The following is an 18753-nucleotide window of genomic DNA, read 5'->3' on the forward strand; positions in this document are numbered from 1 at the left end:
GGGGGAGGGCTGGCTCCAGGTTTTCATGTGCCCTGGGCGAAAGAGCGCCCCTTTAACACATACCACAACTCATCATGCTCCGATACGGCAGAGAAATAGCGGTATAGTACAATGAAAAATACCTCACTTTTTACATCTCATGACGAGGCCCATCTATTTCTCCATACAGAATCATTGGTCCCATATAATGTTTGAAACAGTATATGATGAGCTCCACATAATGCTACAGTATATGTTGGTCCCCATGGATGAAGCCCTACTGTCTTATGGGCCCAAATAATGCTCCAAACATAATGGGCCCCATTTCTAATGCTCTAGTGTATAATGGGCCCTGTAAATGCTGCTCCAGTGTCTGATGTCCACCTTTGGAATGTTCCAGTGTATGGTGGGCCCCATCTATCATTCTCATACGGTGTTAGGCCCAGTATGGATTGCACGTGATTGCACAAAGGTGAGAAAGGGTACCGTATCCCCGGATAACATGTATGGATAGCGTACACATTCAAAATATATGTCTCAGGAGGCAGGCTCAGACGGTGTTAGGCCCAGTATGGATTGCACGTGATTGCACAAAGGTTAGAAAGGGTACCGTATCCCCAGATAACATGTATGGATAGCGTACACATTCAAAATATATGTCTCAGGAGGCAGGCTCAGACGGTGTTAGGCCCAGTATGGATTGCACGTGATTGCACAAAGGTTAGAAAGGGTACTGTATCCCCGGATAACATGTATGGATAGCGTACACATTCAAAATATATGTCTCAGGAGGCAGGCTCAGACGGTGTTAGGCCCAGTATGGATTGCACGTGATTGCACAAAGGTTAGAAAGGGTACCGTATCCCCGGATAACATGTATGGATAGCGTACACATTCAAAATATATGTCTCAGGAGGCAGGCTCAGACGGTGTTAGGCCCAGTATGGATTGCACGTGATTGCACAAAGGTTAGAAAGGGTACCGTATCCCCAGATAACATGTATGGATAGCGTACACATTCAAAATATATGTCTCAGGAGGCAGGCTCAGACGGTGTTAGGCCCAGTATGGATTGCACGTGATTGCACAAAGGTTAGAAAGGGTACCGTATCCCCGGATAACATGTATGGATAGCGTACACATTCAAAATATATGTCTATACATCAGGAGGCAGGCTCAGACGGTGTCAGGCACAGTATGGATTTGACGGCCCAGATTACACAGCGGAGGAGCAGGGAGAGGTAAAGATTGCAAATGCTGGGGCCCTGCCCAAGCAAGGGGGGCCCACTCGTGGGCGTCGGTACTGGCACTGGGCCCCTCATAGTACAGCGGTGTGTCTGACGGCGGGTGTGCACCACCACCGTCAGAGACACTTGATTGCACTATGAGGGACCCTGTGCCAGTGCCCGCGCCCAAGAGTCGGCCTACCCACCTGTCCAGGGCAACGGCACTCGCACGGTGTCGTGCGCTAGGTGGTGACCCCGGCCATGGGGGGGGAGGCAGCACAGTTAGGGAGTTTTAGAAAGTGGCATATGTTGATGTTGGACATTCAGCTGATGCAAAAGGTGAAATAGGTGAAGTACCAGGAAGAGGTGGACCAAAGCAAGCCATTTTTCTGTCACCCTATGTGTCATCAGGGGAAGGTGGGACAAAATCCTTGGAAACCCATGTGTGGTTCATTTTAATGAAGGTTAGATCATCCACATTTTGGGTTGACAGACGGGTCCTTTTTTCTGTCAGGATTGATCCAGCTGCACTGAAGACTCTTTCCGATAGCACACTTGCAGCTGGGCAAGCGAGCTCCTGTAAGGCATATTGGGCCAATTCAGGCCAGGTGTCCAGTTTAGCGGCCCAATAGTCAAAGGGGAATGACCTGTGTGGGAGAACATCGATATGGGAGGAAAAGTAGTTTGTAACCATAGTTGACAACTGCTGTCTCCTGTCACTTTCCATCGATGCAGTATTACCAGTTGTGTGAGCGGTATTTGAAAAATCAGTCCACAACATTGTTATGAAACCCCTGTCTCCAACGCCACTTCTGCTGAGTGCACCACGAACACCTCTGCCAAGCTGCCCCCGGCCCGTACGGCTCGTGTGAGAACCATCACCGCTGCTGTGTGCTGGGAATGCCTCAAGCAACCGATTTACCAGAGTTGCTTGTTTATTAGCCAATATTAGGTCAAGTTTCTCCTGTGGCATGATGTTTTGTAATTTGCCTTTATAGCGTGGATCCAGGATGCTGGCCAACCAGTAGTCGTCATCGTTCATCATTTTGGCAATGCGGGGGTCCCTTTTTAGGATCCGCAAGGCATAATCTGACATGTGGGCCAATGTTCCCGGTGTCAATGATGCACTGCGAGTGCTGGGTGGAGGAGCACTTTCTGGCAAATCCACATCCCTCCAGTCACGCACAAACCCTGTACCAGACCTTGCCACGCCAACATTTTCACTTGCCCCACGAGATGCATCCTCCTCCCCTAAGTAATCATCCCCATCATCATCCTCCTCCTCTTCTTCCTCCACCTCGTCCAGGAGAGGTCCCTGAGCAGACAATGGCTGAATGTCATCAAGGATTCCCTCCTCCTCTTCCTCCTCATCAACATTGGCTGCAGACGCCTGCTCCTTAAGGTGCGTCAAAGTTTGCATGAGCAGACGCATAAGTGGGATGCTCATGCTTAGGATGGCGTCGTCTGTGCTTACCAGCCGTGTGCATTCCTCAAGACACTGAAGGACTTTACAAAGGTCTTTCAGCTTCGACCACTGCACACCTGTCAACTCCATGTCTGCTCTCAAAGTGCCTGGCCGTGTATCCTCCAACAAATGCATTATGGCCTGCCTCTGCTCGCACAGCCGCTCCACCATGTGCAGGGTGGAGTTCCACCTTGTTGCAATATCGATAATGAGGCGGTGGTTGGGAAGGTGGAGCAATCGCTGCAGCTTCTGCATACGAACGGAGTGTACAGGCGACCGGCGAATGTGCGCGCACAGTCTTCGCACCATCTGGAGCAGGGCTGTTAACTCCGGATAATTTTTGAGGAAGCACTGCACCACCAGGTTCAAGGTGTGAGCCAAGCAAGGTATGTGGCTGAGTTTTGAAAGGGCTATGGCTGCCACAAAATTACGGCCGTTATCACTAACTACCTTGCCTGCCTCAAGATGTACACTGCCCAGCCATGACTCAGTTTGTCGCTTCAAGTACTCGGCCAGCACCTCGGCGGTGTGTCTGTCGCCTAAACACATCATCTGCAACACAGCCTGCTGACGCTTTCCACTAGCTGCTCGATAGGGGGACACATCGTGTGCAACAGTGGCAGCTGCAGATGGAGTGCTCGTACGACTGCGCTCTGTGGACGAGCTTTCGCTTCTGGAGGAGGAGGAGGGTCGAACGCCTACAGCCAACTGTTTCCTATACCGTGGGCTAGGCAGCACTGTCCCACCACCGCTGTCCCCTGTGGACCCTGCATCCACCACATTAACCCAGTGCGCAGTGATGGACACGTAACGGCCCTGGCCATGCCGACTGGACCATGCATCAGTTGTGAGGTGCACCTTTCCGCTCACTGAGTGTTTGAGTGCATGGACAATGCGGTCTTTCACATGATGGTGGAGGGCTGGGATGGCTTTGCGAGAGAAGAAGTGGCGACTGGGTAGGTCATAGCGTGGTACTGCATAGGCCATGAGTTCCCCGAAAGCTGTGCTTTCCACCAACCGAAAGGGCATCATCTCAAACGAGATTAGTTTGGCAATGTGGGCGTTCAAACCCAGTGTACGCGGATGAGAGACTGAGTACTTTCTTGACCTACTCATAGTGTCTGGGAGGGTGAGCTGGACTCGAGAGCTGCATATGGTGGAAGTAGCGGTGGACAGGGCGGACTGAGAGAGGGTTGATGATGGTGATGGAGTTGGTGTTCTTTCTGATGGCCTAGAATCAGTCTTTCGTTGTAACAGTGGGATTCCCTGACTGCTGTGGTCTTGCAACGACACCTCAACATTTTCTGCTGTGCTAACCGGTGGGCTTACAGTGGGGGAAACAATGTAGCGTTGCTGACTACCTTCGTTGTGATCAGTTGCACATGTGGCACTTGAGGTTTGGTGTTGTGTCCACGCTTGCAAGTGCATGCTGGTTAAATGTCTAAGCATACAGCTGGTATTCAAATTTTTCAGATTTTTCCCTTGGCTAAAGGTCTTTGCGCACCTCTTACAGATAACCTTGGCCTGATCATGAGGATTTTGGTCAAAAAAGTGCCACACTGCACTCTTCCTACTTTGGCAGACATTTTGCGGCCTAGCACGCTGTGATCTTTTGACCCTCTGGACAAGCTGTCCAGCAACTCTTTTGATGTTTGGAACCTGTCTTTGGAGTGCTCCGGGCCTGCCAGATAGCTGTTGCGATGTCGATGTCTGCTGTGGATGCTCCTCATCTGAGCTATTGGAAGCAGCACCCTCTTCCCCCAATGGATGCCAATCTGGGTCAACAACTGGGTCATCCATCACCTCCTCTTCTATGTCATGTGCACCTTCCTCTGTGTCACCGTGTATGGTGGTATAGTGTGCGGGAAGGGGCACCTGAGTCTCATCAGGGTCAGAATCTGGCTCTGTACACTGCGAGGACAATGTAGTGCTCTGAGTGAATGTACCAGCAGAATCATCCATCAGCGGCTGTGCATCAGTGCACTCCATGTCAGATTCATCTTGGCCTGGGTAATTCGCCATTTCACTTGATAATCCAGGCATGGTATGTGAAAACAGCTCCATGGAGTAATCAGTAGTATGGCCTGTGTCATCCTTCAATCTTGGTTGGGGTGAAGGACACAAGGAAAGGTGTGGTTCATGAACATGAGCCTCCAATGACGACTCAGTGCTTTTACTTTTTACAACTGAAGAAGAGGAGGCGATAGAGCTGGAGGCTGAGTCAGCAATGTAAGACAAAACTTTTTCCTGATTCTCTGGCTTTAAAAGCGGTTTGCCAACTCCTAGAAAACTAAGCGTTCGAGGCCTTATGTAGCCAGACGATGACGCAGGGTCAGCACCTCCTGCATTCGGTCCTATTTTGCTCTTGCCACTACCATCAGATCCACCACCAACACCATCATTACCAGCTGCCAACCCCCGCCCAATTCCACGGCCTCTTCCACCAGCCTTCCTCATTTTTGGTAGAAATGTAGACAAAATCCAACAAACTATATAGTAATGTAAAACAAGGTACAAGGTGTCTATAGGACAGGGGAGATTTTGAATTTCTGCAGACACTTGTGGACACTGGACACTTTTGGATTGTGTGAGGCCCACTGATATCTGAGCGCTATGTGACAGGCTCGATGGCACAGCTGTGACCAAAGTGACTAGAGGATAAGGGAGATTTTGAATCTCTGCACACACTTTTGGACACTGGATGGACATTTTTGGATTGTGTGAGGCCCACTGATATCTGAGCGCTATGTGACAGACTCGATGGCACAGCTGTGACCAAAGTGACTAGAGGATAAGGGAGATTTTGAATCTCTGCACACATTTTTGGACACTGGACACTTTTGGATTGTGTGAGGCCCACTGATATCTGAGCGCTATGTGACAGGCTCGATGGCACAGCTGTGACCAAAGTGACTAGAGGATAAGGGAGATTTTGAATCTGCACACACTTTTGGACACTGGATGGACACTTTTGGATTGTGTGAGGCCCACTGATATCTGAGCGATATGTGACAGGCTCGATGGCACAGCTGTGACCAAAGTGACTAGAGAGTAAGGGAGATTTTGAATCTCTGCACACACTTTTGGACACTGGATGGACATTTTTGGATTGTGTGAGGCCCACTGATATCTGAGCGCTATGTGACAGGCTCGATGGCACAGCTGTGACCAAAGTGACTAGAGGATAAGGGAGATTTTGAATCTCTGCACACACTTTTGGACACTGGACACTTTTGGATTGTGTGAGGCCCACTGATATCTGAGCGGTATGTGACAGGCTCGATGGCACAGCTGTGACCAAAGTGACTAGAGGATAAGGGAGATTTTGAATCTCTGCACACACTTTTGGACACTGGACACTTTTGGATTGTGTGAGGCCCACTGATATCTGAGCGCTATGTGACAGGCTCGATGGCACAGCTGTGACAAAAGTGACTAGAGGATAAGGGAGATTTTGAATCTCTGCACACACTTTTGGACACTGGATGGACACTTTTGGATTGTGTGAGGCCCACTGATATCTGAGCGCTATGTGACAGGCTCGATGGCACAGCTGTGACCAAAGTGACTAGAGGATAAGGGAGATTTTGAATCTCTGCACACACTTTTGGACACTGGACACTTTTGGATTGTGTGAGGCCCACTGATATCTGAGCGCTATGTGACAGGCTCGATGGCACAGCTGTGACCAAAGTGACTAGAGGATAAGGGAGATTTTGAATCTCTGCACACACTTTTGGACACTGGATGGACACTTTTGGATTGTGTGAGGCCCACTGATATCTGAGCGCTATGTGACAGGCTCGATGGCACAGCTGTGACCAAAGTGACTAGAGGATAAGGGAGATTTTGAATCTCTGCACACACTTTTGGACACTGGACACTTTTGGATTGTGTGAGGCCCAATGAATATCTGAGCGCTATGTGACAGGCTCGATGGCACAGCTGTGACAAAAGTGACTAGAGGATAAGGGAGATTGGATTGCTTTTAAAAAAGCAGTTTGCGGAGCAGTGGGTAAACAGCAATGCAGAAATGTCAGGAAGCCTTAGAAGGCAGCCCAACAACCAACACCACTGATACACCACTATATAGCCTCCCCTTGCACTGCACACACAGTGACTGGTGTGTTGTGCAGGCCAAATTGCTAGCAGCAGAAGCAGTTTTTTTTTCTTCTCAGCAGGACAAAAAAAAAAAATTGGGATTGCTTTTAAAAAAGCAGTTTGCGGAGCAGTGGGTAAACAGCAATGCAGGAATGTCAGGAAGCCTTAGAAGGCAGCCCAACAACCAACACCACTGATACACCACTATATAGCCTCCCCTTGCACTGCACACACAGTGACTGGTGTGTTGTGCAGGCCAAATCGCTAGCAGCAGAAGCAGTTTTTTTGTCTTCTTCCCTGCCTAACGCTCTCCCTACAGAATCAGCAGCAACCTCTCCCTATACTAAGATCGGCAGAAGTAAGATGGCGGTCGGCGTGCACGCCCTTTTATACCCCCTGTGACGCCCACCAAAGCAAGCCAATCACTTGCATGCCCTTCTGAAAGATGGTGGTGACCCGTGCCTATGTCATCACGTTGCCCACAGTGTCCGTGGATCCTGATTGGCTGAAAAAGAGCGCAAAACAAACTTTTGAAACGCGACTTTGGCGCGTAAGTCGCTGACCTCGTGGCCGACCTCATCCTAGGGTCGGGTTTCGTTTCATAAACCCGACTTTGCCAAAAGTCGGCGACTTTTGAATTTTTTCGACCCGTTTCGCTCAACTCTACTTATGACTACTTCCTACCATACTATGGCCACGTGACATTGGTTGGAGATAAACTATGTAATATTTTTATTGACTGCCTGCTACCTTACTAAACCAGAAGCGTCTGGACCAGTCTGACAAACAGGGGTGGGCACCTAACATTAAACTATTCTTCTTTGGTATAGACACTTAAATATACCTAAGGCAAAGTCCTACAAAACATTCAAGTGTTTAGCTCAGTTTCTGCTCTAAGTGTCTTCAAAAATGCTTTGTCTCAGAGCCAGTACAAAAGCAGCTGAATTCGACTCCTTGACAATACCGCACTGGGAAAGCAGGTAAGGACTTGCAGGTCAGAAACGTGTTTTCAGCACTCAGGGAGAGGTGTTTCTGCCAGTGACCTATTTGATAGTGCACAGTCACGGAAATGTATAGTGGAGACTAGGCTTTGCAATCTTGCTGCAGTTTGGCTAGTGTATCCACTGGCACTTGGCCAGGCTTCTACTTTCAAAGTTCAAGATTTGAGAGTCAGACAATAAGAGGGAAAGAGAGGGGGAACATAAGTGAAGGACTTATGTAATGGTGAGAACTACTTAAAGGTTGGCTAATCCACTGGAGAGTAAAAATCTAGGTCCAAATAATATCAATGGTCATAAATAAACTATTCGTCAATCGCCTCAAAAGTGTCTACCTGACTTCTATATTCAAGCAAAGGATATAGAAATACCTACAAGAGCTGTAAACCCCAAGAATGCAGCGTAGCTCACTATTGCTTCCCATTGTGATCCATTTTAGGATGGCAATAGGATTTGTCATAGAAAATCTAGAAAAATCTTCGCTCCCATCAATCAAGATTTTGGAGATTTTTTGAGTTCTGAGATTCCATATGTACATGGTTATGATGATTAGCAGCTCTTTTTTAGAGACGTTACGTGTATAATCTCTGTGCCCTGGGCTAAGTGCTATTTTAAAGAATGCCCATATAGTAAACTCCCCATCATTTTATCATACGAAATATGTCCTGTGCACAAGTGGAGTACCACTACCCATACACATTGGAAAATGGAGCCAAAGTGCTACATACATATGTAACATGTTCGAGGCCATGAAGTTCAACCTCTGGGAAATAGAGAACATGTAGGAAATGGAGTAGGCAGATTAGTAGGCTCGTGAATGTCTGTTGTCTTTACTAATGGCTCGTTGTACCATATGTTACAATGAGACTTCCAACAAAAGCTTCTTAAGACATGTCTCTGTCATTTTGTGACATACATTATACAGAATGCATTTTTTTTTTACCTTTTACAAATATACAATTGGGGTACATGAAAACATTTAAAACTAAAAAATTTTTTTCTTGCACTTAACAATCACGGGTGAAATATGAATTATGTTGCCCACAACAACCTTTTACTCCGAAGCTCTATTTGTGCCTATGAGGATCAGGAGACTCGTGCCCAGTATGGATATTGTTACCGGCATGGGCGGACATACTGCATGTGCAGCCTGTGCGGCTGCACGGGGACCCGAAGGTGGAGGGGGGCCCCTGCAGGGTGGCTAATAATGAGGGCAATCTGGCCTGTTTATCCAGCCCCGAGGCTCTAGGGGGCCCCTGGCCAGATTGCCCTCATGTGCGGCAGGCAGGGAGAGATCCCTTGCAGCTCCACTGCCTACAAGAGAAAGTGGCAGCGGAGCTGCAGCGATCTGTCCTGCTTCCTGCCCACGCTTTCTGTCTCTTTAACACAGACAGCAGTGCCGCTGGATGATGTCATTATTCAGCGGCCGGCTGTGACTGAGAGAGGAAGCTGCAAGTGATGGGAGAGCATGCAGAGTGGTGAGAGGTGCGGAGAGGTGAACGGTGCTGTGTGTGTTTTTTTGTATGTACGTGTGTTGTGTGTGTGTGTGTAGAGATGAGTGGTGGTGTGTGTATGTGTGCGTGTGTGTAGCCGAGCAGGGGTATGTGCAGAGAGGTGAATGGTGCCATGTGTGTCTGTGTGTGTTGGTGGGGGGGAGAGGGCAATGATGGGGGTGGAGGTGATGGAGAGAAGGCAATTATGGGGTGATAGAGAGGGCAATGATAAGGGTGGTGATGGAGGAGAAAATGATGGAGGTGGTGGAATGGGCAATGATGGGGATGGTGGGGTAGGAGGAAGTGATGGAGGTGGTGGAATGGGCAAGGATGGGGATGGTGGGGGAGAAGGCAATGATGGAGGTGATGGAAAGGGCAATGATGGGGTCATGTAGAGGGCAAAGATGGGGTGATGGGGAAAAAGCAATGATGGAGGTGGTGGAAAGAACAGTGAAGGTGGTGGTGGGGGAGGAGAAAATGATGGAGGTGGTGGAATGGGCAATGATGGGGATGGTGGGGGAGGAGGAAATGATGGAGGTGGTGGAATGGGCAATGATGGGGATGGTGGGGGAGGAGGAAGTGATGGAGGTGGTGGAATGGGCAAGGATGGGGATGGTGGTGGATTAGGCAATGATGGAGGTGGTGGAAAGAACAGTGAAGGCGGTGGTGGGGGAGGAGAAAATGATGGAGGTGGTGGAATGGGCAATGATGGGGATGGTGGGGGAGGAGGAAATGATGGAGTTGGTGGAATGGGCAATGATGGGGATGGTGGGGGAGAAGGCAATGATGGAGGTGATGGAAAGGGCAATGATAGGGGTGGGTGAGAATGCAATGATGGTGGTGGAGAAGACTATGATGGAGGTGGTGGAAAGGGCAATGATGGGGTGATGGAGAGGGCAATGATGGGGTGGTGGGGGAAAAAGCAATGATGAAGGTGGTGGAAAGAACAGTGATGGCGGTGGTGGGGGAGAATGCAATGATGGTGGTAGTGGAAAGGACAATGATGGTAGTGGTGGAAAGGACAATAATGGTGGTGGAAAGGGCAATAATTTAGTTGATGGGGAGGAGGAAATGATGGAGGTGGTGGAATGGGCAATGATGGGAGTGGTGGGGAAAAGACAATGATGGGGATGGTGGGGGAGGAGGAAATGATGGAGGTGGTGGAATGGGCAACGATGGGGTGGGGGAGAAAGCAATGATAGTGATGGGGGAGAAGGCAATGATGGAGGTGGTGAAGAGTGCAATCATGGGGTGGGGGAGAGGAGAATAATGGGATGCGGGGGGAGGAGGACAATGAGGGGCGTGGGGTATTGGAATGGGAGGAAGGGGGACTTAAAATGGACTTAAGGTCCCATCACACACAGTGATCTCGCTAGTGAGATCACTGATTTTGTGACGCCACAGCGATCATAGAATCATAGAATCGTAGAGTTGGAAGGGACCTCCTGGGCCATCTGGTCCAACCCCCTGCTCAAAGCAGGATTCGCTAAATCATCCCAGTCAGATATCTGTCCAGCCTCTGTTTGAAAACTTCCATTGAAGGAGAACTCACCACTTCTCGTGGCAGACTTCCACTCATTGATCACTCTAACTGTCAAAAAGTTTTTTCTAATATCTAATCTGTGTCTCCTCCCATTCAGTTTCATCCCATTGCTTCTAGTCTTTCCTTGTGCAAATGAGAATAAAGTTGATCCTTCTACAATGTGACAGCCCTTTAGATATTTGTAGACAGCTATTAAGTCTCCTATCAGTCTTCTCTTTTGCAAACTAAACATTCCCAAATCCTGCAACCTTTCCTCATAAGACAGGGTTTGCAGACCGGTCACCATTCTGGTCGCTCTTTTCTGAACTTGCTCCAGTTTGTTGATGTCTTTTTTAAAATGTGGTGCCCAAAACTGGACACAAAATCTGGATCTCACCAGCGAGATTGCTGTGTGTGACGGGGATCAGCGACCAGCCCCACCGCTGGGTATCACTGATCGTGCTCGATTGGCCTGGGCCATTTTTTGATCGCTGGTCTCCCGCTGGCCAGCACGCATCGCTGCATGTGGCAGCGGGAGCCAACGATCAGCGAGGCTCCCAGCGCTCTAAGCAGGTGCTGGGAGCTGGTCTCTAAGGTAAATATCGGGTTACTAAGCGGCGTGCGTCACTTAGTTACCCGATGTGTACTTTAGAAACCTGCGTGCTGGCATCTCCTGGCGCGAGCACGCAGGTTTCTAAGGTACACATCGGATAACTAAGTGACGCGCGCCGCTTAGTAACCCGATATTTACCTTAGAGGCCAGCGTCCACGCTGGTGCTGATCGCTGGTGAAGCTGCCTGTTTGGCAGCTCACCAGTGATCATGTAGCGATGCACCAGCGATCCTGACAAGGTCGTATCGTTGTCGGGATCGCTGGTGCATCTTTATGTGTAACGGGGCCTTTAGGAACAGGGAGAGGTGAAGGAAGACATTATCGCTTATTATGTACAACACGGTCCCTTAGTATATAGTGTATGTACTTATTATGTATAACACCATCCTTAGTTATATAGTTTCCTCTTTTATTATGTATAACACCGTCCCTTATTACATACCATCCTTTCTAGTTATATATGGCGCCGTCCCTTATTATATAGCTTCCTCTGTTGTTATGTACAGTGCTGTCTCTTACATAGTGTATTCTTGCTAATTTTGTTATTCAAAGCACCCTCTCTTTTTAGATATAAAATGACTGCTGATGGAGGAGCCGGTGACCAGACGACCAGTCTATCAGCTCCTCCATTAGAAAAGAAGCTTTCCCATGCTCCATCAGCCATCATTGCATTATACAGCTAACAAGACAGGACGGTATGTAATAAAAATCAGGGCGCTATATAATCCAATATGTAAGGGACGGTACTCTATATAACAAAAGAGAGCACTGTATAATAAGGAACTGTAGTATACATAATTGGGCGTCAGGAAAAGTTTGGCACGGTTTTACAGGCTCTATATTTCTTTGCACATTCTACTTTGATGAGGTCATATATCAGCTGAAAGAAGCCCAGAAAAGATAGAACTGTGATAGTGAGCTGACTGATGGGTACTCAGTTAACTCATTCTGCAACAATTGAAAAAAATATTTTAGCCCCAATTATAAGCACGTGAATGAAAATAATGTCCCCAAAGGTAGACAAACCTTATAACCCATTTTTTTCAAAAGGAAACTCCAATCTGCATAAAAACATTTAAAACCTACACATGATATTCAGTCTGTCATATATAAATACTGTGAACAAGTCAGTGCGGCCCCAGACATATCCCCAATATTATGGGATGACCCACTCGAATGTATACAAGACTCACCAAACCTTTTCCTAAAAGGTACCCAGTTGCCTGTGGGAGAATTGGGTGGTAAGTATGGGCAGTGAGTTCTAAGGCTAAACTGGGGAATGAGGTATATGGAATACCCAATGTGTGATACAGAGGGATGGAAATCAAGGAACATAATCTAAAAACGTAGCAGATAATGCACAATCTAAAAATAAGTATCACCTATAGACGGTGCCTGAAATCAGGGAAAGAAACTACACGTGTATGGCCACTGAATGGCCAAGTTATTATCAATTTATTTGTGATGCTACTTAGAATTGTCTTTCATCTTTCATGCATTTATGGTCGCATTTTACGGTCCCTATCAGCAGATTACTATAGGACCTATGGTGCTATATGTTTGATATAAGCAGAGTCTGGCTGTTGCTTCTATAATAGAGATCCTAGTGTATGGTGACATTATCACCAGTCTAAAAATCCTGGCCATGATTGTCTCCTAACTACAGACACCTATGAGGATGGCAGGACACTTTCTCTTAGTGCACTGCACACACACGGAGGCAATAAGAAAAACAGCTGTCCAGATGTCATTAATAAACTGCACCGTGTGCCTGGACCATAATGTGGGACTAGACGTAATGACAAGCTCCCGTACATCCCATGTCCACCTGTATTCCATGCGCGTAGCATGGACAGCCCGTTGCTATACCCTCACTTTCTCCATCACGTGTACTTGGTAATACCGAGAACAATCTGATCCAGGTTAGACCGTTTTGTAAAAATAATCTGCAATTTCAGAATGCTGATTATGAAAGTGACATACACTATAAGACATCTGCACGGTTGGGATTGATTTTCCATGCGTTTGCCCAGATGCTATGATCTGAGTGCAAACTAGAAACTGCAGACAATATAGAATAACTATTTGACACCCCAAAACCGAACGTTAACGATTTTTACAGTATGTCTATGGTCAGCTTTTTTTTGTGAAACATAGCAATCATGTCACATGTACAGATTGGAAAAAGAGCTTAAAGGAAATCTGCCACCAGAGATGCTTCATTTAAGAGTGCACCCTAAAAGCCAACGAGTTGCCCCCTCTAATGCCACAATTGGCGGTCTAGCTTAGCAGGAACGCATGACACCTTTAAAACAATTTGGAGAGGGGCTAGGTTGTGTGGGATGTTGTACATATAACGCACAGTCTTACAGAAGTTTGGAGGGTCACAATATCAACTCTCTTTATTACAAGGACATCTATTAAATGACCTAAATTGAGGCAGATCTTCGTGAAGACAGATGGTCCCACCTGTCAATAAATGTAAGTAAAGACCTGGTGTATCACCGTGATCTATTACATTACACGCGACCATCTATCCGCCTTCATCCTGATGCCAAGCAGAACGTGAAGCATATTTTAGGTGTCAATTCCATCACTTTAGACTTCGGATACATGAAGGGTTACCAACTTTTCAAAAAAATCACGGTCAGACAATATTTTTTAGGGACACAATGGAAAACTATGATAAATCATTGAGATTGTAAGCAATACTTGTCTACAGCCCAGAATTTGGATATGAAGACATCAGCTGCGTTCAGTGCGAATTAGGGTCGCTTCACACAATCAGATCACAAATCCTTCCGAAAAGCCGGATGATTTTTTTCTCATTTGTCATCCATATAGAATCCGTTTTTATTCTCAGAAGCTACTTTATGAGAAAACGTCCAATGTCCTATGTTACAGAATTGCAATGCATCCGTAATAAGCAGATGCTAGACTGTGGCTTCGTATGGAATCTGATTTTTTTCTCCTACCCATAGACTTGAATGGGCGAGTCTTGATTTCCGGTAGGAAGCAGCGGAGGCTGCGATTTTAAGCAGGGAAAATAATCGCTCATCTGCGCTGCCCCACTGAAAAACACTGGCCTAAGTGCGATTTTTTCTTTACAGACAGCATTCGGATCGAAAATACGGTAGTGTGAAGGAACCCTAACGGACGGTCATAATAGTCTACCCCAAAAAACTGCATAAAACAAATCATGGACGTATCAGATTAGACAAGGCAGTTGAAGTGCCCGAATTTTACGGACTGTCCAGGAATTTCTGGTCGGTAACTTCGGATACATGGCGGCTTCGCGGTGTGACATAAAGATCACAGTGTGGAATGGCGATATCACACCTGATGATTGCCAAAGAGATTGTGCAACATAAAGGGATCTCGGCACAACTTTTGCTGAAAAAGCCCATCTGCGTGCGTGACTTTGCCATCATAACCTGCAGTGTAAGTCATGTCTGACTGTGACCTCTCTGCCATTTATTTTCCATTTTTTTCAGTGCACCTTGTCTGAAGGTAGACGGGTGTAGCTGAAGCCTCTTGAAGTGCGACACGCTAACACGTGCCCAATGTGCACTCACCCCTATTAAAGGGAATAATTCGTATGTGTAAAACCCAACCATCTCCTTCCTTATAAGTCTGAGTAATGCACTTATCGGAGGCCAGATCTGAGCTGGAAGGAAGAACAAGTCACCTATGGCCCCTTCCTTGACTTCACAAGGCTCAGGCATTCCTCAGCACAGGTAATTAAAGGGACAGTGCTATTACAACTACCTGAATGAAGCCCAACTTGGGGCATCTACCTGTACACGCGTCTTACCAGCTCTGTTGTCTTGGGCATCACAGGTGATGAAGAGGAACAAGAATAGGAGCAGAGCCCCTGCTCGGAGTCCCAGGTCCAGAACAAGAATCTTCATCCTGATGTCAGGTTGAATCCAAAAAGTCAGAAGAAACCCCAAGATTTTTTGGGGGAGGAGGGATTTTTCCTTCTTATTCCCAACACCTACAATCCAGAAGTGTTGTGTGTCCTTCAGATCAGATCAGACATCCCAGATCCCAGGAGATCGGAGCTAAAATCCACAGGAGAGCCGAGGCTGATCAGTGTCCTAGCCGCGCACCATAGTCCTGGAGTTGGGAAACTTTTGACAGTTTCAGCCGGTCCGTGTCTCCCAGTCTGATCACAATACGAGGCAAATGTGGCATGCCTGGATTGTGACGCCACGGAGAGGTGTGTCCCATTCCACTACCCTTCCCAAATCCTCCTCCCGGCTGCAGCCCGTGTATTCTAACCAGCGTGGATGTGGTCTCTAGTGCGGTGTCTGCACCGCCACCTAATGGTCACAGGAGGAAGTCACGCTCGGATCTGTCAGGTTTCCTTCGCTTGACAGGTCATTGCGATCTTCTGTTCCGTCTGGTTTCCAGGAACTGCAGCGCTCAGTACAAGGAGCAGAAATCCACAGCACAGCAGGGGTTATATAATCAGCAGATGCAGCAGAGCTGACTGTGTGTTGGATTCTTTAGCTTCAGTTCTCTGTATAATCATATACTTCTGACCCTTACACTGAAATATTATTATTATTTATTATTATTCCATGGCGCTTTACATGTGAGGAGGGGTATACATTCCAAATATCCTGCTAATTGTGCTCAGCTCTGCTTCATCTACGTGCCCTCACAATGTCACCAGGGCAAATACTGGACCTGAGGACTAAAGAACTCTTACCACCTTATCACCGGTATACAGTAATGCTTGGAAGTTTGTGAACCTTTCAGAATTTCTCATATTTCTGCATAAATTTGACATGATATCATTATTCATTATGCTCATTTTTAGGCTATGTTCCCACGGTGAGTTCTTTTGTAATTTTTTGCTGCTGCGTGTTTTTGAAAAAATGCAAGTAATCTATCTTACTTCATAGGTGCAGGAAATCTGCTACATCAAAAACGTAAGAAAGGCTCATTGTGGGAACGGAGCCTTAAGCCACATGCACACAGTCAGTATTTGGTCAGTATTTGACCTCAGTATGTGTAAGCCAAATCCAGGAGTGGTGATAAATCCATAAGTGGTGGCGGGTTTCTATTAGGATATGTGTCCACGTTCAGGAATTGCTGCTCTTTGGACGCAACGGATACCTGCTCCACCAAAGCACCGCCCCTGTTGTACGCACGGTGATTCCGCCTGTGTTCATTGAACACTTGCGGAATCAAAGCATGCTATTCATAGAACAGTGCTATTTATCGTCTCCGCAAGATAAATAGACATGCTGCGGTCTAGAAAGACGCGCCACATGTGCCGGTGGCACCTCTGCACACATAGTGGAGATGGGATTTCATAAAATCTGTCTGTTGCCCGCGGGTAATAGTGGACATGATTCTTCTCCCAGGGCGCGTGTGGGTCCCGAACCCCTGGAAGAGGTCTCCCCGGAAGACTCGGGGGAAGAGTCTGCTGGAAATGACCTTCAGTTTCCGTTTTCAGTCATGGCGGGTGATACGGAGGCGACCAGGGAAGAGGAGGAGGCCGGCAGCCGTCCACCTCCCCGTTTGCCGGATTTGGAAGTTCAGAAAGATGACTTCCAAAGCAAGCAAATAAAGGATCCTACCCTTTCTCAGGCTAGGACAAATGTAAAAGTGATAAATGGGGTACCCGTTGAACCTGGCTCTAGGCTGGCATATCCTTACATGGTCCTGGAGAATGATTTACTATATCAGATAGAGAAAAAGGGGGAAGACACGGTGCAACTATTAGTCGTGCCAAAACCCTACCGGTGGCAGGTGCTGGACCTGGCCCACGGACATGTGATGGGAGGTCACCTGGGTGTCCAGAAAACCACCAAAAGGATATTACACTGTTTTGTTTGGCCAGGCATGCATCACGATATTCGTGTATATTGTGAGTCTTGTCCTGACTGCCAAGCCTCTGCGCCTAAGCCCTGGTTTTGTAGCCCTTTGGTACCCCTACCTATTATTGAGGTCCCGTTTGAGAGGATTGGAATGGATTTAGTTGGGCCCCTTCCACGGTCTGCCCATGGACACCAACATATCCTGGTCATCTTGGATTATGCCACTCGTTACCCGGAGGCCATTCCTTTGCGTAACACAGCCACCAAGACGATTGCCAAGGAGCTGGTGCATGTGTTTAGTCGGGTCGGTGTACCAAAACAGATACTCACCGACCAGGGGACCCCCTTTATGTCCAGGGTAATGAAGGAGCTCTGCCGGTTGTTACAAATCGAACCGTTACTCACATCCGTGTATCACCCTCAAACAGACGGGTTGGTCGAATGGTTCAATAAAACTCTGAAGCAGATGCTGAGAAAGGCGATAGACAAGGATGGGAAGAACTGGGACTATTTACTTCTGTATTTGCTTTTTGCCATCAGGGAAGTGCCCCAGTCTTCCACGGGGTTCTCGCCTTTCGAGTTATTGTACGCCCGACGTCCTCGCGGACTGTTAGATGTCGCCAAAGAATCCTGGGAGGGTCAGGTCACTCCGTTTAAAATGGTGATAGATCACATATCCCAAATGCAGTACCCCATTGCTGCTGTTATGCCTATCGTCAAAGAACACATGATGCAGGCTCAGGGAGCCCAAAAAAGAATCTATGATAGGGGCGCCAAGATCCGTACGTTTGCACCCGGAGATAGGGTGTTGATCCTGTCCCCACGGTGGACAGTAAGTTCCTAGCAAAGTGGCAGGGCCCCTTTGAGATTAAGGAAAGAGTTGGTGAAGTAAACTTCAAAGTATACCAGGCAGGTAAATGGAAACCTGAACAGATTTATCATGTAAATCTGATAAAACCCAGGAAAGATCGGTCTGACTTGTCAGCGGAGCTGGCCCGTCCCATCTGCTCGCATACCGTACCGGAGGTACGGGTTGCAGAGACTCTCTCGGAGCGGCAAAAGACTGAGGTCAGGCAGTTTCTACTTCACAACCAAAAGTTTTTCTCAGAAAAACCCGGGCAGACTACGCTAATGAAACATGACATCGTAACGGAACCTGGTGTCAAAGTTCATGTGAAACCCTACAGAATTCCGGAAGCGCGCCGTGAAGCCGTTTCCCGAGAAGTGAAGGCAATGTTAGAGTTAGGTGTCATTGAGGAATTGCACAGTGCTTGGTCCAGCCCAATTGTGTTAATTCTTAAACAGGACGGCACAATCCGGTTCTGGAATGACTTCAGGAAACTGAATGCGGTCTCAAAATTTGATGCCTTCCCTATGCCCCGGGTCGACGAGTTATTAGATTGGTTAGGAAAAGCCTGGTATATTACGACCCTAGACCTAACAAAGGGGTATTGGCAGATCCCTCTGGCGGAGGCTGCCAAAGAAAAGACTGCATTTGCTACGCTGGAAGGTCTATTTCAGTA

The 18753-nt window shown here is 47.5% G+C and overlaps 1 protein-coding gene across 1 annotated transcript in view; it reads right to left on the reverse strand.

Annotated features, from left to right (window-relative positions):
- EGFR (epidermal growth factor receptor) overlaps positions 1 to 15599 on the reverse strand; it is a 278427-nt gene extending 262828 nt beyond the window's left edge. Inside the window, exon 1 of the mRNA XM_073550044.1 lies at positions 15211 to 15599. Within this exon, the coding sequence (XP_073406145.1) occupies positions 15211 to 15307 (97 nt within the window). The 5' untranslated portion in view covers positions 15308 to 15599. The remainder of the gene's footprint in view (positions 1 to 15210) is intronic.
- Positions 15600 to 18753: the final 3154 nt, after the last annotated feature.

Source organism: Dendrobates tinctorius, unplaced genomic scaffold (genome assembly GCF_039654945.1).
Source record: "Dendrobates tinctorius isolate UK_male_01 unplaced genomic scaffold, ASM3965494v1 ptg000162l, whole genome shotgun sequence".
NCBI classification, from domain to species: domain Eukaryota; kingdom Metazoa; phylum Chordata; class Amphibia; order Anura; family Dendrobatidae; genus Dendrobates; species Dendrobates tinctorius.